This window comes from Salmo trutta, chromosome 30 (genome assembly GCF_901001165.1).
Source record: "Salmo trutta chromosome 30, fSalTru1.1, whole genome shotgun sequence".
Lineage (NCBI taxonomy): Eukaryota > Metazoa > Chordata > Actinopteri > Salmoniformes > Salmonidae > Salmo > Salmo trutta.
In genome coordinates this window covers 11,393,209-11,418,529 of record NC_042986.1, presented here as the reverse complement: position 1 = coordinate 11,418,529, position 25,321 = coordinate 11,393,209, and the positions used below count along the sequence as shown (strand labels likewise).

General features: G+C 41.0%; 1 protein-coding gene across 2 annotated transcripts; it reads left to right on the top strand.

Annotated features, from left to right (window-relative positions):
• Nucleotides 1-1,558: 1,558 nt before the first annotated feature.
• LOC115167951 (ankyrin repeat domain-containing protein SOWAHC) lies at nt 1,559-23,855 on the top strand. 2 transcript variants are annotated; one of them, XM_029722715.1, is made up of 14 exons: nt 1,560-1,824; nt 5,370-5,431; nt 5,880-6,170; nt 11,049-11,147; nt 14,985-15,035; nt 16,415-16,516; nt 16,695-16,706; nt 17,807-17,809; nt 21,064-21,150; nt 21,290-21,292; nt 22,014-22,016; nt 22,226-22,298; nt 22,464-22,565; nt 22,813-23,855. In XM_029722715.1, the coding sequence occupies exons 1-14, from the start codon at nt 1,701-1,703 to the stop codon at nt 22,986-22,988; spliced, it is 1,188 nt and encodes a 395-aa protein (XP_029578575.1). In that variant the 5' UTR covers nt 1,560-1,700; the 3' UTR covers nt 22,989-23,855. The 2 variants fall into 2 exon arrangements, with proteins under 2 accessions (XP_029578576.1, XP_029578575.1); XM_029722716.1 differs by lacking the exon at nt 17,807-17,809 and having other exon boundaries at nt 1,559-1,824.
• Nucleotides 23,856-25,321: the final 1,466 nt, after the last annotated feature.

Here is a 25,321-nt window from a genome sequence, read left to right as displayed (position 1 = left end):
AGCATGTGCAATGTATTGTCAATCAGTGTTGCTTCCTAAGTGGACAGTTTGATTTCACAGAAGTGTGATTGACTTGGAGTTACATTGTGTTGTTTAAGTGTTCCCTTTATTTTTTTGAGCAGTGCATATTCAGGGGCCGGTCCTGAAGTTGGAGAATTTTGTACTTTTCAAACACCATAAACAGCTTTTTTTCTACAATCTAGAACCATAACAATTATGCTTAATTCTATGTAAAAAAAAAAAAAGTATCCTTTTCTGCATATCTAAGCATACATCTTGAGCTGTCTTAATCCTCCTGACTGGAATGTGAGTCTTATTCAGTACATTTAATTGCTTTTTTAAAATTGCTTTTCTAAAGTCTACCAACCTTGTCAGCAGGCATGCCAGCTTAGATAGTTAGACAAGCTAGCTACTCTAACTTGATCGATAGCCTGAAATCGCTTGGTAGCTAGTTATGAGGTTGGGAGATTGAGAACCTATCTGGGCTAGCTAAAGCCAATTTGATAAAATTGCTAGGTGGCTAGTAGTATTACAGAGAAACAACAGGACAAATGTTACAGGGCACCTACCCCTGTTCCCTCTATGATCACATGTATCTCTCTATTATACATGGGAATACTATGGAACAGATATCCAAAATGAATATCACTTGGAGCTGATTTGCTGGTGTTTTTACAGTATTTTATGTTCCCCCCAAAATATAAATAAATAACGAAATAGTTTATATATTTTTTCTGAAACGTAATAGAATCACTTGTCGGCCAAATTTGGCCCGTGGCCGGCCTTTTGGGGAACCCTGTACTAGGAAATGACTTTAATAATAGCATTTTCAGGAGTTAAATGCAACAACAAAACATTATTTATAAAAATCTATCTATTAATATGGTTTTTGATCACTGTTATTTATTTACAAGCATGATAGCTGTACTTTTAGTTGATGGTTTACTCAGCTTGTTGGCCATTAGCCTATCGAGTTCAAAGCATGTGTGTTCATCAAACTTGTATTTAAGACCTCATAACTTGTAAATTCCCACCTCCCACTTGGTTACAAACACAGCATTATTAAGGTCGCTACATTTCCCACTTCCTTCGGGAGGGCGTGTCCCCATACTTCTATAACAAGTCCCTCACACCTCTCCAATGGCCTCATCGGGCACCATCCCACAGCAAAAGCAAATTCAGGTAGTGGCCCCTACTGGGACTCTAGACTGTCAAGTCAACACCTTAACCATTACACCAAGAGGGTCGCTAGGTGTTACCGACAGTATGCACCCCTGAGTTTATATTGAATATGCAAATAATAAACTTGCGGGAAAATGGAAAGATTTGTACACAAAGTAATCCACTGAGATGCATGGCTTAGGTTTTATGGGAATGTCACCATCAGTGTTAAAGAGTTTGTAATTGTGCTTAAACACAATGGTTCAAGTAGGTCAGCAATATCTCTTATACTGTAACATATGCTATTCAAAATGCTTTTTCCCCCTCACAGTTTTCTTTCAGCACTGAAATAGTTAAACGGAGGGGGCGCAGTGAGTGGGTTGGGTTTGGTTGGAGTGAAGTTGGACATGTGCTACACATGTTTTATCCCCCTCCTTCTCAAATTAGCCAGGGAGCGTACAATGTCATAGCAGCAAGACCATACTAATTCTAAAAGAAACCTTTTTTAGTCATAGAAAACGAGCAAACATAAAGCAAGAATGGGTGATGTCAGTGAAGAATCGTTGCTGGATTATTTCTACTCAGCCGGGGGGAAAGTAAAAAATGCTGATTTAATGAAAATATACAGACCTTTCATTGGTCATAACGACATGCAGCTGCGTGGTAAGTAGCAGTACATTGTATCGAAAATGTGGAATTTAAAAAATGATTTCAACGAAACTGCAACAGTCGCTGTCATCAACTGCTTCGTGATGGATGACTTGACGCGATATCACAGTTTCTCGTCCCGTGCGACATCTGTCACGTATGTAGCTGTCACAATGACATAATCTGTGTGGTCCAGACACATCATATGATAATACATCATTCCTTCCTTTATAACAATTCTATTTCATGAATAGTTTTCCCTCAAACCCATTTGTTTATCATTGTTCCCAATTCCCGGTCGGGTAGCCGAAACTAAACATCTGCTTTACATTAAAGGGCCTTTAAACAGAACATTTACACCAGGAATTCTGTCATTTCCTTTCCTGAGACCAGTTATAGCTGCTTGAATTCTCTGGTGCCTGCTACCCAAGCCTTGCCTCAGACCCAGACCACAACAACCAACGATTTTCACCATTGGACGTTGGTGTTCTGTTGTGGTATTACAACAATGATTCACACTGATAAACAGTGTGATTATGGTGCTGCTTTTTAATTAATACCACTCAGCCCCTGAATCATGAACACAACTCGGCATTATCCTGAAACCTGAGACTGTTACGGTTTTATTTACAACAAATATTTTCTCCAATGTCCTCCCTCAAATTGAGACTGATACCTGAAATTACAATATTGTTACGTTTGACCAATCACTTGCAATGCAATCCACCAGGGCATTATCCCTGCTTGGTACTGGATAAAATAACTAGGCCCTAACATGTTTTGACAGGCGCTAGATGAATGATTATCCAATGTGACCTTGTATTACAGTTGTACTGTCCAGATGCTATCTCAGTGGTACAGTTGTTGACAGAGGTTTCCAAATAAAGCTGCTTTGATATTGTGCTATCTGACATGGCTGGAGTGTCCAATTATGAAAATGATTTCCAGTACTTAGTCATTTCTAACAACACGTGTTCCCATTTTTTAATGGGCATGATTGCACGATAATAGTGTTTTAATCATAATGCAATAATTCTGGCCACAGGCACCACCAGCACAACTAGATTGCTAATGAGGTGCTCTTTTATTACGATTGAATAAAGTGGGGACAAACTGGGGAAGTGATAGCTAACATTGCTGTGTCTGTCCAGTTGCTATGGCTATCTGTCTACCTTTTTTAGCTAATGAATTACTGAACATGTAAACTGTCACCCCTGTACTAGTAAACCAGGAATTATTTTGTTGATGAGATGTAAGTGGCCACTTCCTCTGGATTTCCTGTTTTTGTGGATGTGAAGTTGTGAGCTATGCAACTGTCTCATTCTAAATGTTCTTTCCCCTCCATGCTGCTGTCAGGAAAAAGGAAAGAACTCAATTGTTCGGGCCTATATTCTTACATACCTAAACATTCTTTCAAACACAGGGCTTCAGCCATTAGCATTGTCTGTTGAACTAAGATGGCCTATGTTAAGTGGTCTGGCCGGCTAGAGTAATAGATACATTCTCAGAAACAGCAGCCTATACAAACTGACTTCTGTCAACATCAAGTCTGAATATCGTTTCACAAACCCAGTTGTATCTGTCAAGAGAGGAAGTTAAACAGTAAACTATTATAATAGCCATCAATTTGCAGTTTGTTTGGGTTCCCATAGGAAAGCTTTAATACTGCAGAAATAGACAGATAGGTTGGGGGTGGGCTTTTTGGAGATGATATGGGAGTAGAGTTGTTTGTATCTCTGCCTGCCTCATGTTGGCAGAGAGAGCCCTGGTTTCCTCTTTGTCCCTTTTCCCAGTCAGTGACTTTTTTCTGAGATGATTGTTTTGCAACTCGAGCTGTGTTTGGCGTGCAGAGGAATGGAGAATAAAAGCCCCTCCCCCCCTGGAGCCCCTGTTGTGCTCCCCAAATTGCACCCTATTTCTTATAAAGTGCACTACTTTTGACCAGAGCCCTGGTCAAAAATGGTGCCCTAAATTGGGAATAGGGCGCCATTTGGGACACAAACCTGGCCTCTGCAAGAAGGGGAAAGATGATGAAGTAACAGGGAGGGCAGATCAACCACAATCAGCCACAAGTCTTCACAGGCCACACAATAATCTCAAATAGCCATCATGCGTTCTTCAGGCTCAATAGGTCTACGTCTTGGAATGCCAGTGATTCAACAGTCTGATTTAGAGAGGATATGACTTGTCAACTAGAAAGATCTAGGGTCTCCCAAATGGTGCAGCGGTCTAAAGGCACTGCATCGTAGTTCTAGAGTAATCACTACAGACCAGGGTTCGATACCAGGCTGTGTCACAGCCAGCCGCGACCGGGAGACCCGTGAGACGGTGCACGATTGGCCCAGCGTCGTTAGGAGAGGGTTTGGCCGGCCGGGATGTCCTTGTCCCATCGCGCTCTAGCGACTCCTCGTGGCAGGCCGGGCGCATGCACGCTGACTTCGGTCACCAGCTGTGCGGTGTTTCCTCCAACACATTGTGCCGGCTGGCTTCCGAGTCAAGCGAGCAGTGTGTCAAGAAGCAGTGCGGCTTGGCAGGGTTGCTCTCGACCTTCGCCTCTCCCATGTCTGTAACTACCAATTGGATATCCTGAAATTGGGGAGAAAAAGGGGTAACATTTTTTAAAATAAAATACAAATAAATGTAAAAATGAACAAAAATAAATAAAAATAGATAGATCTAATCAATTGTAAGACAACACTTAATCCCATTAGAGTTCATTCCTTAAGAAAGCTATTGTTACATTATTACACTGTTAGACCAAATTCTATTTCTTATCCTCATAATCCATTTTTTTTCTCAAACCCCCTCAGAGAATGAAAGTCTCGGGTTTTGGTAGAAAACAACGTTTTTGAAACTTGATATGCCAACCATAGAGATCCTATTAAATTACTAGAGGGGATATGTTATAAACCCCAAAGTTCCAGAATGGGGTGAAAATGGCAGCCATCTTGGCCAGGGTGAAATTCAAAACCAGTCTAATTGGAATTAATGGCAGTAGAGGCATAGGTGATGCATTTCCTGCTTTTACTTGTGCAAAAATAAAAGTAAAGCATGTGATGTATCAGAAATTGTGTTATTGAATTATGGTCAACCTAAAATCTTGTCATATAATACAAATACAGTTTATACAGGTTTTATGCACATTTTATGTATAAATAGCCTATAAAATATATGTAAATAGACCATAAATGTCTCATTATTTTTTTTATTGGAAAGCTGTGAGTGCTATTATATGATACAATATCAGTACTTGTTGCATTTACAATTTGTCTAAATCCTATCATCAACTGATTTGAGCCAGTGTATATGGCTGTGAATTGACGACATTGTTTGAATGGAATGTTGGCATATTGGCAGTTAATTAGAAACATTTATTGAACCATTCCTCTAAAACTAGTAGGCTAGCTAACACATATACAGTGCAGATACATTATTCACATTGATTTTGACCAACTCCCTGACCAACATAGCTGACTTTTGGACCCTCATAAGAAGGTTCATGCCCATTCTAGTATCCTAATTCCTAATTCTATTATGCCAAAATTGTTCATTTTCCCCAGCCAAATACAGAGAGGAGTTCAAACGGATCATCGACAGGATTGCTCTTGTGAATTCAGATAATGTAAGTGAAGTAGGTGAACTTTTGACCATTTGTAGAAAGTGTGCTGTGATAAGTGTGCATAGTTCTTTAATGTTCCACACTCAAGTTGAGTTGCCTTCCCACTATCTTTACTCAGCCATGGTAGTTAATTTGTTACAAAAAAAAGGATTTTCTTTTCTGTGTCTGTTTACTATGTAGTTTGCTATTCATCAATAGGATTAGGGCCCCAGCCCTGTGTTATCGGTTGTAGGCGTACACAATGTTATTACCATTCAGTTACATAGTAATTAGAAAGGGCAACTTACAAATGCATCTCAAACAGTTAGAATTATTTCCACAATAAAATATATCTTAGTTTAAGAAATGCCACTCTGCATAATGACTTTACTTTTAGATCAAAGTTAAACTCTCCTATACAGTAGTCCTATACCCCCCTCCTCATCACCTGCCTGCCGTCTGTCCCCATTAGGGTGAGAAGTACCTGATTCTGAAGAAGAGGTACAGGCAGCAGAAGCAGGGCAGTGAGACAGAGCCTGGGACAGACAGACAGGCCAGTCCTGCGGCCAGCACTGCCAGGCCCTCGGCACCAGTCCAGTGGGATGTGTCGGGGGTCTCGTCTCTCCACACCCAGGGGGAACCAGACCTCCAGCCTGACCCGGCCAAGAGGGCAGAGGCGAGGAAGCCTTCACAGGTGATGTGGTGTGGAGGAAGCCCCAGCATTACCGTCAAAGAGGCACCCAAGCAGGAGCACGTGCAGGAGGTGAGCTTCAACCATGATCAGTTTTGATATTTTTGTTTTTGTTTCCCACAAAGAAAGAGGGATGAGATGCATTGATAGGTATGCTAGAAAGCTGAGAAGAACTCACACAAAGAGCATGGCATTAGAGAGGAAGAAGCATGGATTGAAAGCAAGACTTTGATATTATTATCCTTCTTACTAATTTCCAATCTGTCATTTTATGGACTTCTCATAGAGTTCATTCTGTATTGTCTCAGATTTTTTTTACAAACGGCTTGTGCCAGTTACCATATCTTTTACTCAAAGGGTGCAGCTGTTAACAACCTAATTCTGGTTGTCTCTCCCATTTGGTTTGAGCTGTGACATTCTTATTGCATTTCCTAATAAATAGAAATTATTTTACCAAAGTAAAATCCAGCTGTTCAGTTTACACAATCTAGCAGAAGGGATTTTACTTAGGCTGCGTTTAGACAGGCAGCCTAATTCTGTTATTTTTTTCACTAATTGGTATTTTGGCCAATCAGGTCAGTTCTGAAAGAGATCTGATGCGAAAAGAGCTTATGTGATTGGTCAATATACCAATTAGTGGAAAAAAGATCAGAATTGGGCTTCCTGTCTAAACGCAGCGTTAGTGTGTCCAAGCATCACTTTTAAAGAGAATAAATGCTAAGCGGATAGTGTCAGTGTTCACATAAGTATGTGCAAATAATATCTCTTCTCACACAGGAAAATGGCAACAGCACAACACAAGTGGTTTTGGCATGAAGTGGACATATAGTATACTACCTAGAACTTTGTCAGAGTTACAGTAAGCAGGTTTAAATCAAGAATGCTCTTTTTAAATGTAGCATGGAGAGATGGCCTCTGTTGAATAGCAGATCCAAGGTAGGTGACAGATGGGAATGAGGACCAATGGTTGTAGAAAAACAGTACTTGGATTTATTGCAGGAAATATGGCTTGTCTTGAAAACAGTTGTCCATAGCAACATTCAGGATACAAAAACTCGCAAAATGACAGATGATGGCGAGTCTAAAGCTCAGCCCCTCAGTACGGTTCCTACTGCGTTTTAAGACTAGGCTTAGATGTTAAACAGCATAACTAGGGATTACTCCTTTTCCAGTGCTAACCAGAGCCTAACTCTACCCCTTAATAGGAGAATCAACCAGGACAGCTAACATCAACTGCCTATACATACAGGCCGCCACAAACAAACTGCTATGGAGCACGTTGTAAAATGGTGTTCAACCCTGAGCTGAGAGAAAAGGACAGCCTTTCTACCTTTGCTCCTAAACCCTGCCCATAATGAGTAACCAATGAGAATGTACAATTAATTAGCTGAACTTTACTTTGTTAATTAGACCAGGCAATACTGTGGAAAACATTAAGTTAATTGCATATTTAGTCAAGTGGACATTAGTTTAAAAGACAGAGCTGCATCAAATAGAACAGGATTAGAGCTATTACTCAGAGAGACTGAAAGCATGGGTGAGCTGCACGCTAATTATCTTAAGTTGCCATACCTGGCTTAAACCTGAGCAATCAACTCTGTAACAAGCAATTAACGTAAGGCACACCTATGCATGGCAATGGATTGGTGTGGTGAATCCCAAATCACCCCCTCGCCTCTACCAACTTGCTCGGAGGGCCTTCCGTTGTCACGTGTTGCTGATGATGACAACTCCAACGGTGACTTCCATTGAGTGGCGAGGGGATCAATAAACCCATTAACTTCAGGACACACTTGTGACTTTGAATGATGCAATTTATGTTCCACATTTAATAATAAAAAATTTCAAATTACACTTCAGTGTTGTGATGCAAAAATCCTAGCTAAATGCTTGGCGCATAGAATTAAAAAGTATTGTCAGATATTATTCATCCTAATCAGACGATGTATGTGGACGATACATTGGAGATAATATAAGACAAGTACTGGAAACAATAGAATACTATGAAATATCGGGGACACCAGGCCTGGTTTTCATTGCTGATTTGAAAAGGCTTTTGATAAAGTACGACTGGAGTTTATATATAAATGCCTAGAATATTTCAATTTTGGGGAATCTCTTATAAAATGGATTAAAGTTATGTATAGTAACCCTAGGTGTAAAATAGTAAATAATGGCTACATCTTAGAAAGTTTTAAACTGTCTGGAGGAGTAAAACAAGGTTGTCCACTATCGGCACATCTATTTATTATTGCCATCGAAATGTTAACTGTTAAAATTAGATCCAACAATAATATTAAGGGATTAGAAATCCATGGCTTAAAAACAAAGGTGTCATTTTACGCTGATGATTCATGTTTTCTTTTAAAATCACAATTAGAATCCCTCCACGGCCTCATAGAGGATCTAGATACTTTTGCTAACCTCTCTGGATTAAAACCAAATTATGATATTGGATCACTAAAAAAATGCTAATTTTACATTACAGTGTAGTTTACCAATAAAATGTTCTGACGGGGATGTGGACATACTCGGTATACAAATCCCAAAAGAAAGAAATGATCTCACTCCAATACATTTTTATAGGAAGTTAGCAAAAATAGATAAGATCTTGCTACCATGGAATGGAAAATACCTGTCTATTTGTGGAAAAATCACCCTGATTAACTCTTTAGTCATATCACAGTTTACCTATTTGCTTATGGTTTTGCCTACACCTAGTGACCTGCTTTCTAAATGATATGAACAAAACAAATTCAATTTGATTTGGAATGGCAAGCCAGACAAAATTTAAAGGGCCTATTTATATAACGAATATGAATTCAGAGGGCAGAAATTATTTCATATTTAAGCATTGGACCTCTCACAAAAGGCATCAGTCTTACAAAAGTTATACTTAAATCCAAACTGGTTCTCTAGTAAATTGGTAAGAATGTCTCACCCCATGTCCAAGAATGGCCTTTTCCCCTTTATTCAGATTATAACTGCTCACTTTCGGTTGTTTGAAAAGGAAATAATATCTAAAATATCGTTATTTTTTAAACAAGCCTTAGAAAGTTGGTTGCAATTTCAGTTTAATCCACCTGAAAAGACAGAACAAATAATACCACAAATATTGTGGTTAAACTCAAATATACATATTTTTTTTTAAACGTATTTTTCGATGAAGTGTTTAAAAAAGGTATAATTTTAGTGAATAATATCATAAATAGGACTGGTGGAGTTATGTCACACATGCAGCTAACACAGACATATGGAAATGTCTGCTCTACCCAAAATTACAACCAACTAATTGCAGCATTACCACAAAAATGGAAGAGGCAAGTAGAAGGGGGAAAAAAGTAAGGAACTTGTCTGTCGGCCCTGCATTAAAGAACATACATGGTTAAAGAAATGTGTGAAAAGTAAAAACATATACCAATTTCATTTAAGGACCAAAGAATTGACAGCTGTGCCATATAAATTGCAAAATAGTTGGGAAGAGATTTTCGATGTACCCATTCCATGGCACATGGTTTATGAATTGACACGCAAAACAACGTCGGATTGAAAACTTTGAATTTTTCAATTTAAATTACTATACAAAATTATTGCAACCAATAGAATGTTATAAATATGGGGGCAACAATCTTCCCAGCTTTGCAGATTTTGCTGTGAGGAGGCAGAATCATTAGATCATTTTTTTTGGTACTGTCCATATGTAGCTCGTTTTTGGTCACAGGTCCAGGAATGGCTGAAGAATTGCAACATTCGCCTAGAACTAACGCTGCAGATAGCAATACTGGGTGATTTGAAAAGCCATAGTCAATCAATCAATAATATAATAATTATTTTAGATAAAATGTTTATCTTTAATTTATATTCTGTAGAAGCTATGAGAATAGAAAAGTTCAGTACTTTTGTGAAACATCACAGCACAGTTGAAAAATAATGGCAAATAGAAATCCAAAATGGATGGTGTTAAGAGATAGATGGGAGGGGTTGAATGGAGCTGAAGGGTGGGACTAATAACAAGATAAACAATGTAAAACAGACGGGGTCTGTAAAATGTATATAGGTTCAGAAATTTTGTGAAATAACACAGTTACAAATAGAAATCAAACTGGATGGACATCCGGAATAGAGGAAGGACTAAAAACAAACAAAATATAACTATTGTAAAATATATTGTGTCTGTAAAATGTGTATAATATGTTTAAACTGAAGGTAGAAGCCTAAGTGTTATTGTTTATTAGTTTACTCCAATTGGGGGAAGGGTGGTAAGGTTTGCGGGGAATAATAAAGGTATATTCTTAAAAAAGTATGTATATCTATATAGGTATGTGCATGTATGTATATGTATGAATGTTTATGTATGCATATGTATATGTATGGGTATGTATGTATATGCATATATATATAGTTACCAAAAAAATACATATGGGGGATTGGAAATGATGCAGACAATTACATTGATGGAAGCAACAATCTTTCCGCAATATTAAGCTGATCCAAACCGAAAAAAATAAAAAATAAAATAAAATAAAAAGATGTAATCCTCCGTAACAGTTAAACATTTAATTTGGAAGGTATTTCATTTGTTAAATGTGTCAAGCCTTGAAATCAGAGGAACATATGCACTGGCATATAATTAGGCACGCCTCGCCATTATTTTGTATTCAATTGTGCAAACTCCAAACATAATGCGTTTCGTGATGCGATAGCACTTGGCTGTGGAGCCTTCAACCTTGCCGGCTTGGAGGGTCTAATTAGCTCCTACACATTAGATAATTTTCATTCCCTCAGCTTTGGGACACTTGTGCGTATGGCGGTGCGTGTGAACGTGCAAATGGAGGGGGAAGTGGGTGATTTGGGATTCAGCCACATTAAGACCTTTTTAAAATGGTGTTGAGGCCAGACTAAGGCTGCCTCATGACAGCTTAATTCTGTATGTTGTCTCTGTGCCTCCAGGACCTGCACACCGAGAGGACCCCCTCACCGTCCATTTCAGAGAAAACCCTAGCGCACAGTAACGGAGAGGATGAGCTAGACAGGGACTCCGGGTCAAAGGTGAGAGGCTAGTGACAGCAGGAGTAAATCTCAAAAGTATTTTCCTCAATTCCTTGCGTCCTCTCTCCCCGCCTTATCTTCTCAAAAAATTGGAGGGAAACAGAGAGTGTTGGAGGAGAAGTTCTAAGGAGAAGATGTCATCCAATTCTCTTCTCACCTCCCTCTCAAAATGCCAGACGGAGGTGAGGAGAGCAGGTCCTGGAGCCAGAGGACACGAGGAACAAGGAAAATACTTTTGAGATTAAACTTTCCCCTAATGTTACTTTGTAACATTTCACCGTGTTGGACATTTACAGGCCTTTGCCTCCGCCTCCCTAGTAATACTTATTATTTACTTTCTCTCTCTGAACCAAATAGTGAGTCATAGCAGGAACTGTTGCTGCAAAATTCCACCAGATGGCAGTAGCTAAATTATCTGGATTTAAAACAAACCGTGGATGTTTGAGAGTGGGAAACAATATGAAGGGGGCAACCATTAGCATTTGAATGCTGCCCTTTGTTCTGTCATTATGTAAAGCAAGTTGCAACAACATGTTTGAACTCATTAGAAAAATAATTCAGATTTTTGCCCATTAAACAGATAGTGTTTAATCTAGAAAGATATAGGTTTCCTTGATGGCCCTAAACCTACAAGGAGGAGGTGAGACAGCCCTGGCGGAGGGGTGCCAGGTAAATAACCTCTCCCTCAATGTCAACAAAACGAAGGAGCTGATCATGGACTTCAGGAGACAGTAGGAGAGAGCACACCCCCATCCACATCGACATGGAGAAGGTGAAAAGCTTCAAGTTCTTCGGCGTACATATCACTGATAATCTGAAATGGTCCACCCACACAGACAGTGTGGTGAAGAAGGCGCAACAACGCCTCTTCAACCTCAGGAGGCTGAAGAAATTTGGCTTGGCCCTTAAGACCCTCACAAACTTTTATAGCTGCACCATTGAGAGCATCCTGTCAGGCTATATCACCGCCTGGTACGGCAACTGCACCATCTGCAACCGCAGGGCTCTCCAGAGGGTGGTGCAGTCAGCCCAATGCATCACCGGGAGCACACTGCCTGCCCTTCAGGACATGCACACCACCCGGTGTCAAAGGAAGGCCAAGAAAATAATCAAGGACCTCAGCCACCTGAGCCAGGGTCTGTTCGCCCCGCTATCATCCAGAAGGCGAGGTCAGTACAGGTGCATCAAAGCTTGGACCGAGAGCAGGAAAAACAGCTTCTATCTCAAGGTCATCAGACTTTTAAATGGCCATCACTAGCCGGCCTCCACCAAGTACCCTGCCCTGAATTTAGTCACTGTCTCTAGCCGGCTACCACCCAGTTACTCATCCCTGCAGCTTAGAGGCAGCTGCCCCATGTACATAGACATGGAACACTGGTCACTTCAATAATGTTTACATACTGTTTAACCCACTTCATATGTGTATACTGTATTCTACTCAAGGCCATCCTATATAACTTTTGCTGTACATATACTATTCTATCCTACGTATTCAGATATACTACATATTCTATCCATATACTGTCCATAATGTCTATACATCCCATCACATATATACACTACCGTTCAAAATGTTTTGGGTCACTTAGAAATGTCCTTGTTTTTTAACGAAAAGCAAACTTTGAAAGGCTAACACAAAAATATAAATGTCTTAGATTTGTCCTAGACCTCAAAGGTGGTCTCCTGATGTGGTTTAAGCATTGTTGTGGATTTAGAACATCCAATTTGTTTTTTTTTTCTATATAAAAAAAGTGTCATTTTGAAAATATAACCTGAAAAAAGAACCTGGAAAAAAACGGAAACCTAGAAAAACTAAACGGAGAAAACAGAATTTTTGTTAAAATATAACACATTTTCTAGGACCCTACATATAATATAATAACCATCACATCGAAGTTAACTTGGAGTCAAGAGATATGTTGCACTGTAAACCTAACCACCACATTGTGGAAAAGCATGAAAACTTTATAGGCAGATTTAACTTCACATTGTGGTTAAATTATCAGTGATCATGCAAATGTCCAATATAGGCTAAATGTCGAGGTTAGGCTATTATTTTAATGCTGGTGACATGATGATTGGTGTTTGGCTGCCAATTATCAAATACAATGATTTTGCTCTTATCCATATCTCATCATATAACCTGTTGACTTTATCAGCAAACTCTTGTCTAAAGTGCATGGGCCAATGCCAGATTGGGCAAGATTGTTATTTATCGCAACTTTTTTTGTGACAAAACCATCAGTAGAGTTGAAAATGTGATGGAAACCCATTTACTTTTATTCGGTACATAGGAACTTAACTGCAAAAGTCATTTTTATGTGCACTACGTTATCACACACAGCTTTTTATCAGCAACAGGTCAGTTTGATGGAAACACGCCTGTCGTGGAAAAAATAATTTTGCATTTTGTTTTTATGCAGTTTTCACAATGTTCACATTCAAATCTGTCGCCAATTGGATGGAAACTGGAACACAAGCTATCTTGTTGAATAGGATGAAACTAGATCTCTACAACTACATAGATCACAATAACGTAAAAGGGCCTCCTGAATCTCACCACCTCTCTTATGTGACAACATTAGAAAGTGGGAGTTGTATCAAAAAATCATTGATGCTGTGGAAAGAACCAGTTGTCAGCAAATATTCCCCTGTCTAAAAAAGCTGTTACACTGTGGCTGGTTGAACTTCCTCTTTGTGCAAAAAAAACCCCAGTTGTAACTCTGCCTGTGCTACTCTCATTTGCTCTTGAAGAGCTTGGGAAGCTGAAGTATCACTCTGTTCTAAAACTGTGTTCTAAACCCTGGTTCTAAACCTCAAGACAAAGAGAATGGAATTACATGACAGAGAGGAGGAAATTGCTGAGAGATTCACTTGACAAAATGAAACTCAACTATAAAAAAAATTCTGCCCAACAGTATTTTCCTTACCCTGTTATTTTTATTTCCAGCAGAGAAAAAGTGGACATGTGCCAGTGGATAAATAGGCCTCCACTTTTCGTGTTAAACAAGGCATGTATGACAGCGACATGAAAGACTTTTGTGTTTTTACATCATGTCCCTGTATGATCTCAGAACAATTAGCAATCAAGTGGTTGACAAAACAAAACATATAGAAAACGGCCATTTTCTCCCCACATTAATCAGCCAGAATGACACTTTTGTGCATTCAGAGAAATGTGTTCTTTATTTTCGGGGCAGTTCTGACTACGTTTAAAACAGAGGGGAACACAGATGTGGGATGGTCTCTGACCAATGTATTTAAAAAAAATGTTTTAACCATTTATTTAACTAGGCAAGTCGGTTAAGAACAAATTCTTATTTACAATGACAGCCTACCCCGGCCGACGCTGGGCCAATTGTGCGCCGCCCTATGGGACTCCCGATCACGGCCGGATGTGATACAGCCTGGATTCGAACCAGGGACTGTAGTGACACCTCTTGCGCTGAGCTGCAGTGCCTTAGACCGCTGCACCACTCGGGAGCCCTAAGGTCCACAGACAGACATGTCTATTGGTTAACAGTGGAGTTCACAGTTATTATTACATTGACCCCTTGGTGTGAAAAGCTCTGTTTGCCTCCATCCTACCTATCTGTCTGTCTGACACTTGTTGGATCACTTTGTGCCTTTTGATGTCTGAGGTGATAAACATATAAACATTGTGATTGATTTGTGTGTGTGTGTGTGTGTGTGTGTATTAGGACATTCATTCTTCATTCCTATGTGGAACAACATAAGGCCTTGGTTGGGAGAGATTCCCCTGCTGCTTCAGCATGCTGGATCAATAATACTCATGATATTACTCATATAATTTGTCTTATTGTCTGTCTCTTTCAGTCCGAGTCGGAAGAGGAGTGTATGGGCAGTATGCGCTCCACCCCAGTGGCTGTGAGTTTCCACATTTATATATGCTAATATATACAGTAGCAGTCAAAAGTTTGGACACACCTACTCATTCAAGGGTTTTTCTATATTTTTACTATTTTCTGCATTGTAGAATAATAGTGAAGACATCACAACTATGAAATAACACATATGGAATCATGTAGTAACCAAAAAAGTGTTCAACAAATCAAAATATATTTGCGATTCTTCAAAGTAGCCACCCTTTGCCTTGATGACAGCTTTTCACACTCTTGGCATTCTCTCAACCAGCTTCATGAGGTAGTCACCTGGAATGCATTTCAATTAACAGGTGTGCCTTGTTAAAAGTTCATTTTTGGAATTTCTTTCCTTCTGAATGTGTTTAAGCCACGCAGTTGTGTTGTGACACGGTAGGGTGGGTATACAGAAGATAGCCCTATTTGATAAAAGACCAAGTCCATATTATGGCAAGAACATCTCAAATAAGCAAAGAGAAACGACATTCCATCATTACTTTAAAACATGAAGGTCAGTCAATCCGGAAAATTTCAAGAACTTTGAACGTTTCTTAAAGTGCAGTCACAAAAACCAGCAAGCACTACGATGAAACTGGCTCTCATGAGGACCGCCTCAGGAAAGGAAGACCCAGAGTTACTACTGCTGCAGAGGTTAAGTTAATTAGAATAACTGCACCTCAGAAATTGCTGCCCAAATAAATGCTTCACAAAGTTCAAGTAACATACACCTCAACATCAACTGTTCAGAGGAGACTGCGTGAGTCAGGCCTTCATGGTCGAATTTCAATAAGAAGAGAAGACTTGGTGAACAGATCATCTCTGCATGTGTTGTTCCCACCGTGAAGCATGGAGGAGCAGGTGTGATGGATTTTGGGGTGCTTTGCTGGTGACACTGTCTGTGATTTATTTAGAATTCAAGGCACACTTAACCAGCATGGCTACCACAGCATTCTGCAGTGGTACACCATCCCATCTGGTTTGAGCTTAGTGGGACTATCATTTGTTTTAAACAGGACAAGACCCAACACACCCAGGCTGTGTAAGGGCTATTTGACCAAGAATGAGAGTGATGGAGTGCTGCATGAGATGACCTGGCCTCCACAATCACCCGACCGCAATCCAATTGAGATGGTTTGATTTGTTTAACACTTTTTTGGTTACTACATGATTCCATATGTGTTATTTCATAGTTGTGATGTCTTCATTATTATTTACAATGTAGAAAACAGTAAAAATAAAGAAAAACCCTTGAATGAGTAGGTGTGTCCAAACTTTTGATTGGTACTGTACATATTAGACATGAATATTCATAATACTGTACATACTAGACGTGTGCTTTATAGGCACTATCCATTTGCTTCGCTCATCCACTCCCAATCCCTACAGCTGGACCCTGTGGAGAAGGAATGGATCTACTCTGCTACTTGTGGCCGTCTCTCTGACCTCTCCCAGCTGCTAAAACAGGAGCCCTCCCTGGCCAACAAGAAGGTAACCTCTACCCCTCCACCTCTGCCCTTCACAAAGGCCAAGGTTTCCAAAACTACCTTGATATGTCTGCATAACATTGCAGTATACATCTTGTGGTGAAATGGGTAGCTTTGTTTTATTGGATGCAACCACTAAATGTAGTTTCCCTCCTTCCCTTTCCTTCATTTGACTAAACCAGGACTTTGTTTCAGTGAGTATACTTTCTCCACAACTTTGATTAGGAATATTTGTATTACATTTCTATTATAAGTGACTGATTATGTTCTTTATTTTCTTTTTGGAATCTGCTATGACTGTCAGGGGGTAAGTGAATTAAGTATTGATATCCCCTACTTTATATCTTGTTAATCTCAATTCTTGACAATCATTTTCTAGATTTTTTGTACTGAAAGTTGATCATATTCTGAAATGATACCTATTGTTTTATGAAACCTATAAAAATGCATTTCAAATAGTCGACATTCCATTGTTATTTTTCCGTTAATTGTATTCTAAAAACCCTGTGATGTACACACATCAAGATCATGCATTTCAAAGGCGCCGCTTTCAAAAGGATTATGGAAGATAGCTTTTTAGCTCCTGGAGCCCCCCCCCTCCCCCCCTGACAACCCAAATCCCTTTATTGGTCTCCCTGTGCGCTCAAGAGATTTGGGTTCATGTTTGTTGTCCCTCCCCTGTGTTGGGGTTCTCACACTGTCCTGTGTCAGACCACCTTCTAAGACCTATCCCTAAGCCCCTGCCATCAGCATCCCCACCCAGACAAGATACCAGGGTCGCCATTGAAGTGCAGGGAGATGGGAGCGGGGATTAGAGAGAGACTCTTAATGCACCACAAAGACTTCAACCACTTAAAGATAATCTGAAAGTTATAGAGCAGGCCGGGATTAATTGAAGAACAGTGTTGGCCGTGTCCCCGGGAAGGAGCTAAATCTTCCTCGGGCGGCTTTGATGCCCCCACCTTCACCCTTCGGCGGTGAAGTCACTCTTACCTAGGGCCTGAAGTTGAGGAGGTCTGGATGCTGTTTGTGGACTAGTTCTGTCCCTATCAGACAAAGTTTAGACCACTCATAAACTTTGACCTTTCCAATAGCAGATGAATTGTGTAGCTACACTCTCCTCCTCAACTGTCATTGACAGGGAATGGCTAATTCAAAGACCCACATATGTTAACCCCATCTAACATATCCTATTCCTTCCTGATCTCTCTCTCTCCTTTTCGTCCTCTACACATGACATGTGCTTCCCCCTTCTGCCGTGCTGGACTGTGACGTACTTCCTCTCACCCTGCAGTTTGTAAGTAAATCATTCTCCCATCACTCCTCAGTGGTCTTACTATGAACAGGAAAGTGTCACAGGCCATAGGTCATTTTGTCCGATGTTTCCTCTTGACCAACCCTTGTCCCTTTGGACACTACTTACTCCCACGTTGGGTGCATGACACCCACCCACACACACACTGAGTCTGTCATCGGTCAGGCAGGGACGCGGGAGGTGGCCTCAGCGGGCTGGGGCAGGAACGAGAGGCACGAGGAGGGGATAACGCCACATCCTGTCCCACCTCGTCCATCACTCCCGCCCACTAGGAGACCCGCCAAGCTGCCACTCAAACGGCCCAGCCGACCAATCCGTCTTCGGCGTGTGACAGGGCGGTCAACAGAGATGGAGATACTCAGAGCCAGACTTCATCTATCACAATCTGTGTCCCAGACTGGTTTTGGATATCTAGAGGTGTATCTCACCCCCCAACTGCTCCGAGTCCTAATATCGAGGTTGTGATATAGTTCACCAAGTTCCTGGTATAGTAGCGTGTAATGCAGGAGATGAAGAAATGCCATTTAAGGCCTTGAACAAGCACAAGGATGTTCATAGATGGTGAGCTCAAGCTGCCTAACCAATTCTATAGTAAAGGAAATACCTTTACTAGTCTTGATTGACAAAGGTAACCTACTTCTCATCATTTTTCTGCCCTCCCTGTTCCATGTCTGGAGTCATACTGAGAAACATAGATGTTGTGGTTCAGAGGCTGACATTTGCAGCCAAGCTCTGCACACTCAAGAATAAGTCCCACACAAACCACATACAACTTTCTGACATAGTGCCGCTGCTGTGATCAACTGTGTTACTCTTGTCAATGGGTCTCTGAGTCCTGAGCACTTCAGGCTGTGTAATTACGGGCGATTCAGCAGGTGAAATTGTGGGCAATTGTGTGCATGTTGTCTGAGCGTGTGTGTTTGCGCGTGCATGCCTATGTGTGTGTCTGGGTGTGAGTATGTCCCTGTGTGTGTGCACAGGGGGCACACGGCGTGGTGAGGCCCTAGCCTTGTCTTTCTGATGGCTGAGTGCTGACAGTGGGGCGATTCCTGGGTGGGTCTCCCTCGCTCCCCTCTGAGGGTCACACCAACATCATCAATCTTCCTCCCTGTGACAGGCGGCTGCCCCCCCCCTCCCCCCTGGTGTGGGCACAGTGCAGTGTTGTTTTGTAATTAGGCTCTGTTAGATGGCAGGAAACCATCCCTTCGTCCCTCCCTCTACCTCTCCCTCCATCTCTCCACTCCTCCTGTGCACAGCTGGCCCACTGCTTCAGCCAGCCTATCAGAACTCTCATCTGATCCACACTGTTGAAACCACTTGGTAGAGGAGAAATTATGCTATGCCAATTACTATTTACTGACTAACCACTACTGGGAATGTATCTACAAGTATCTGTGTATACAGTGAGGGGAAAAAAGTATTTGATCCTCTGCTGATTTTGTACGTTTGCCCACTGACAAAGAAATTATCAGTCTATAATTTTAATGGTAGGTTTATTCGAACAGTGAGAGACAGAATAACAACAACAAAAATCCAGAAAAACGCATGTCAAAAATATTATAAATTGATTTGCATTTTAATGAGGGAAATAAGTATTTGACCCCCTCTCAATCAGAAAGATTTATGGCTCCCAGGTGTCTTTTTGTACAGGTAACGAGCTGAGATTAGGAGCACACTCTTAAAGTGAGTGCTCCTAACCACAGCTTGTTACCTGTATAAAAGACACCTGTTCACAGAAGCAATCAATCAAACTCTCCACCATGGCCAAGACCAAAGAGCTCTCCAAGGATGTCAGGGACAAGATTGTAGACCTACACAAGGCTGGAATGGGCTACAAGACCATCGCCAAGCAGCTTGGTGAGAAGGTGACAACAGTTGGTGCGATTATTCGCAAATGGAAGAAACACAAAAGAACTGTCAATCTCCCTCGGCCTGGGGCTCCATGCAAGATCTCACCTCGTGGAGTTGCAATGATCATGAGAACGGTGAGGAATCAGCCTAGAACTACACGGGAGGATCTTGTCAATGATCTCAAGGCAGCTGGGACCATAGTCACCAAGAAAACAATTGGTAACACACTACGCCGTAAAGGACTGAAATCCTGCAGCGCCCGCAAGTTCCCCCTGCTCAAGAAAGCACATATACATGCCCGTCTGAAGTTTGCCAATGAACATCTGAATGATTCAGAGGACAACTGGGTGAAAGTGTTGTGGTCAGATGAGACCAAAATGGAGCTCTATGGCATCAACTCGCCGTGTTTGGAGGAGGAGGAATGCTGCCTATGACCCCAAGAACACCATCCCCACCGTCAAACATGGAGGTGGAAACATTATGCTTTGGGGGTGTTTTTCTGCTAAGGGGACAGGACAACTTCACCGCATCAAAGGGACGATGGACGGGGCCATGTACCGTCAAATCTTGAGTGAGAACCTCCTTCCCTCAGCCAGGGCATTGAAAATGGGTCGTGGATGGGTATTCCAGCATGACAATGACCCAAAACACACGGCCAAGGCAACAAAGGTGTGTCTCAAGAAGAAGCACATTAAGGTCCTGGAGTGGCCTAGCCAGTCTCCAGACCTTAATCCTATAGAAAATCTGTGAAGGGAGCTGAAGGTTCGAGTTGCCAAACGTCAGCCTCGAAACCTTAATGACTTGGAGAAGATCTGCAAAGAGGAGTGGGACAAAATCCCTCCTGAGATATGTGCAAACCTGGTGGCCAACTACAAGAAACGTCTGACCTCTGTGATTGCCAACAAGGGTTTTGCCACCAAGTACTAAGTCATGTTTTGCAGAGGGGTCAAATACTTATTTCACTCATTAAAATGAAAATCATTTTATAACATTTTTGACATGTGTTTTTCTGGATTTTTTTGTTATTCTGTCTCTCACTGTTCAAATAAACCTACCATTAGACTGATCATTTCTTTGTCAGTGGGCAAACATACAATACAAGCATTTCGCTACACCCGCAATAACATCTGCTAAACATGTGTATGCAACCAATACAATTTGATTTGTGTGTACATCAATACAATTATCTGTGTGTATGTCAATACAATACAAGTCTCCGTGTATATGTCAATACAATACAATACAAGTATCTGTGTATACATAAATAGGGCAACTCCTGTGTCGGTGTTGCAGTAAAGTGCTTTTGTTCTGTATAGGGAAATAGTTTGGTTCAAACAACTGTATTTTGTGAATGGCTCACATTTCCCTCCTTGTTCTGGACACAGACAGCTCTACACTGGGCAGCCAAACATGGCAAAGAGGACATGGCTACCATGATGGCTAACGCAGGAGCTGATGTTAACACTAGATCTGTGAGTATGCTCTTGTTTTTTTGTGAAAATGGGGTGTATTGTGTTCTGTATTATAATTTTTTATGCTGTTGGAATGGTATGTTATAAAATATTGTCGAACTGTAGTAATAACATTACTACTATTTTTATTTTCTTTCAGCATGTGAGTACCTCCTCTTTCAGTACAGTATATCATACACAGGAAGTGATCAGGCAATAGGTATGTTGTTTGTATATTTTGGAGGCCAGCCAGGCAGATTGGTTACCAAGGCAACGAGCCTATGTGTTGCAGCCAGGTTAGTTATGTTGTTTTCTGTGGTGTTGGTGATGTAATGTTGCATCGCGATGGTTCCTGTGAAGATCGAGCTGTGCAAATGCAATACAGCAGTCAAAACACAGACACACACACACACACACACACACACACACACACAGTCTTGTATAACTAACCTTGTGGGGATACATTCAATTCAAAATCCTATTTCCCCTATGCCCTAACCTTTACCCTAAACCTAACCATAGCTCCTAACCCTAAAACTAACCCTAAACCTAATTCTAACCTTAACCCCCTACAAATAGCATTTTACCTTGTGGGGACTAACAAAATGTCCCTAGTCGGTCAAATATTTGTTAGTTTACTATTCTTGTGGGGACTTCTGGTCCTCACAAGTATAGTAAAACACGCCCACACAGTGTCTACTAATAAATCATGTCAATTGTGTAAATGTATTACCGTGCCAAACTCACAACTATGGCAATTTTCTGAGAATAACTAGCCAATTATATATGTGGTCATTATGTTGTGTTGCCATAACCTCTGGTAATTTGTATATTCTCTCCTTTCATGTTTTCATTGGCTGTGTTGGGGCCATGGGAAACTCTAGGGGGTAGGTATTAAAACGCCTTGTACATTTTTCCAGGGTTAAACCTTGAACTCTGCGCACACACAGTGGATGTCAGAGGTTATGTTCAAATAGCTGTATTGGACAGCCTGTTTTGTTCTTGAAACAAAAAACATGGTTATACAATTTGCATTATACCCCTATGTCTTTGGTGGGGAATACATTTACATAATTTTCCACTTTTTGTTTTGCAGGGCTATACACCCCTGCATATTGCAGCATTGCATGGCCATCGACACATTTTGGAGCTGCTCATTGGAAAATATGGTAAATGACAGGGAAAGTTAACCCACATGCTTTTTGTATTTTGGGGTGTGGAATGGAGGGTATCAATGCAACAGGTAATCTATTATCTTTCTGCCATCGATTGCCTTTTTCCAGGTACATGTTTTCTTATAGTCATTGTTTGACATGTTCTTCCTTTCTTCTCAGGTGCGAAGAAGAATCTGCGGGACTACAGCGGCCATCTTGCCTGCCAGTACCTGAACATCAGGGAGCCTACAGAGGAAGACCGAGCAGCTCCAGAGGAGATACGTGAGTGTCTCTTGCTATTTTCTTTTTTGACTCTCTGAAGTCTGAAATGTTGTCTAAACGCAAGAAATTAACAAAGACCACAATATTTCCCTCCCCGGTCTGATACAGAATAACATTGTCATAACAATGCCTGTGTCTTTGTTTACTAAAATCAAAACAGAGCCCCAAAAAAAGGTCATCCTTAACGTTAGGTTTCAGCCTTACATAGAATGTATTATACAACTATGGTGGTCTGTATTTTGTTCAGAGTTCCCTGAGTTCCATGCCAGAGACCGCAGCAGGAACAGGAAGTTGGTCTCGTTGTTCCAGTCCAAGAAGAAGTGGGGCTCAGCGGAGGAGCTAGCCCCTGTAAAGGAGAGGGTGGCACTAGCGCCCCATCAACTCATGGTCCCCGCATTCAGACCCAGGAAATTCTCACGCTAAGGAAGAAGCTAGCCAAATGTCCCACATTCAATGACATCACAGAAATGACATCACAAAAACATGTTCAGTCAATGTGTGTTTATTCGAATGTTATTCTATGCTTTTATAGTATTTATGCTGTATGCTTTTATGTTGTAGGGAGCTGTAACTATTGAATTATTTAGTTTGTTGTTTACTGCCTTGATTGTATTGTTGCAATCTCCCAAAATTATTTGATTATCATTTAATTCCATTTTAAAAGTAGAATTTTATTCTAGTGAGACAAAATGTTACATTACATACAGAGCTATTTTGCATGCTGCATTTGTTTTCTTGCTCTTTGAATTTTACTTGCCTTTTCCTCACCGTGTTTAGTGAAGACCGTGCCCAAATATCTAGTTTCCAAGCCGATCTGACATTCCAGATTTGAAGTGCCACGTTTACATGTTGATGATTGCACTATTACATTGTCAGTTGGTTGATTGTCATAAGGGACAATGTTTTCTATTGGTTCACCCTCTGTGCATTTCTCATTGTATTTCACATTGTATTTCTATTGAAGGACAAAACGAGGGACAATATTATTTTATTGGTTCACCCTCTGTATTTCACGTTGTATTTCAATTTGTATTTCACATTGTATTTCACGTTGTATTCTTTTGAAAGACAAAACAATACCAGAGTACTGGCATAGAATAGTCAGTTCATAATGAAGTGCCTTATTCAATTGTGAAACAGGTTAGTTGATGTGCCATGGCTTTGCATCATGTTTTTCCTCAAGTTGTTTGTATTGCCTCAATTTGAACCTGCCTCTTCAAGCTTGTTTTGTTTTGCACATTATTTATATTTGCGATATTTTGATATTAAAGTGCTATGTTGTGCTACTAATTTTGTGTACACTTTTTAATCTTTATGAGAGTCACAGTAGGTGGAGTTTTAACAAGTTAACTCGGCTGTTGGATCACAGGAGGTTGGTGGCGCATTAATTGGGGAGGACGGGCTCGTGGTAATGGCTGAAGCGGAATCAGTGAAATGGTATCAAACACATGGTTTCCATGTGGGTTTGATGCCATTCCGTTGGCTCTGTTACGGCCATGAATATGAGCTGTCCTCTCGCTCAGCAGCCTCCTGTGGTTGGGATGGTCTTGAGATTTAGTCGATGGATAATAATATCAAGATTTTTCTTTATACACGGGTATACTAACAAGATTACATTTCATTAAATCCTCAGCTTTGGACCCCATAGTTCAGCTCTCACATTATGACTCCCCAACAACAAGAAATGAAACTTGTGAGAACGCTATTTTTTTCTTCTTCTTTTCATGGTAATATCCTCACTTCTTTTCTAAGCCTCCTTTGATCTACATCAACCTCCTCACTTTGCAGGCTACAGATGGAGTAAATATGTGTCGTGGTTACTCTCCATAAGGCTTTAGCCCTTAACTCCAGATTAGCTGAAAAGGGCAGCAGCACTTGCTTTTGGATATCAGAAGACATGGGGGAACAGAGGCAAGTGTTTTTGTGCTTCATTTTTGAAGAGGGGGAGGCTGTTGGAGTGTGAGATAAGAGGGGGGTTTCTGTAATAGATACTTATTTTACTGCCCTCAAGCCCTCAAACAAAGTCCCCCTCTGAAGAGATTATAACCCAGGGAGGGCACATTAACTCTAATCCCATGCTTTGAGGCCTAGCTCCCCGATACTAACCCCCTGTCCCACTGTCTAGATCCCCCCCCCCCCTTACTGCTGGAGGGGCTACCTTGTATCTTGGCCCATGTGTGAGGAGAGCCTGTGGCTACACATTAGGGGGGTTGGGGTGGGTGGGGGGGGGGGGGGGTCGCGGGGAGTAGGTGGGGGTTAGTGTTTCAATAGCACGCTGGTTCTAATGAAAAGCATTGAGGGGTGCATACTGCTGTGTAACTGATTCCTCTCTCTGAGGAGATTAGGAGACACATTGTTGGTTTGGTTGCTCATTTCCATGAGAGCACTGCCTCCCACCAGCGCCTGCTTTCCATTGTTATAAGGGTTGAAACACAGAGAACCAGTGCCCCCGGCTTCCTTGTAGCCTTTGTTTTACAAATGGACCGAAATGTAGATGTCACGTCACAGATGCCCAACAAGCTCATTAGATGCTGGCTGTGAACTTTAGTTTGTTACATTTTAGGAGTTGCTTTCTTCCCCTACTTCCATTCCTAACTCTTTAACACAACAAGCATACATTATTTTGAGCAACATATTGTATGATTATTAACAATGAAACACTATTGTTTTTATGTTACATTTCATGTCATGTCATGCACCACGAGTAGCAGTGGACTTATATGCCACAGTGTGCATTAGCAATATGTTTAATACCT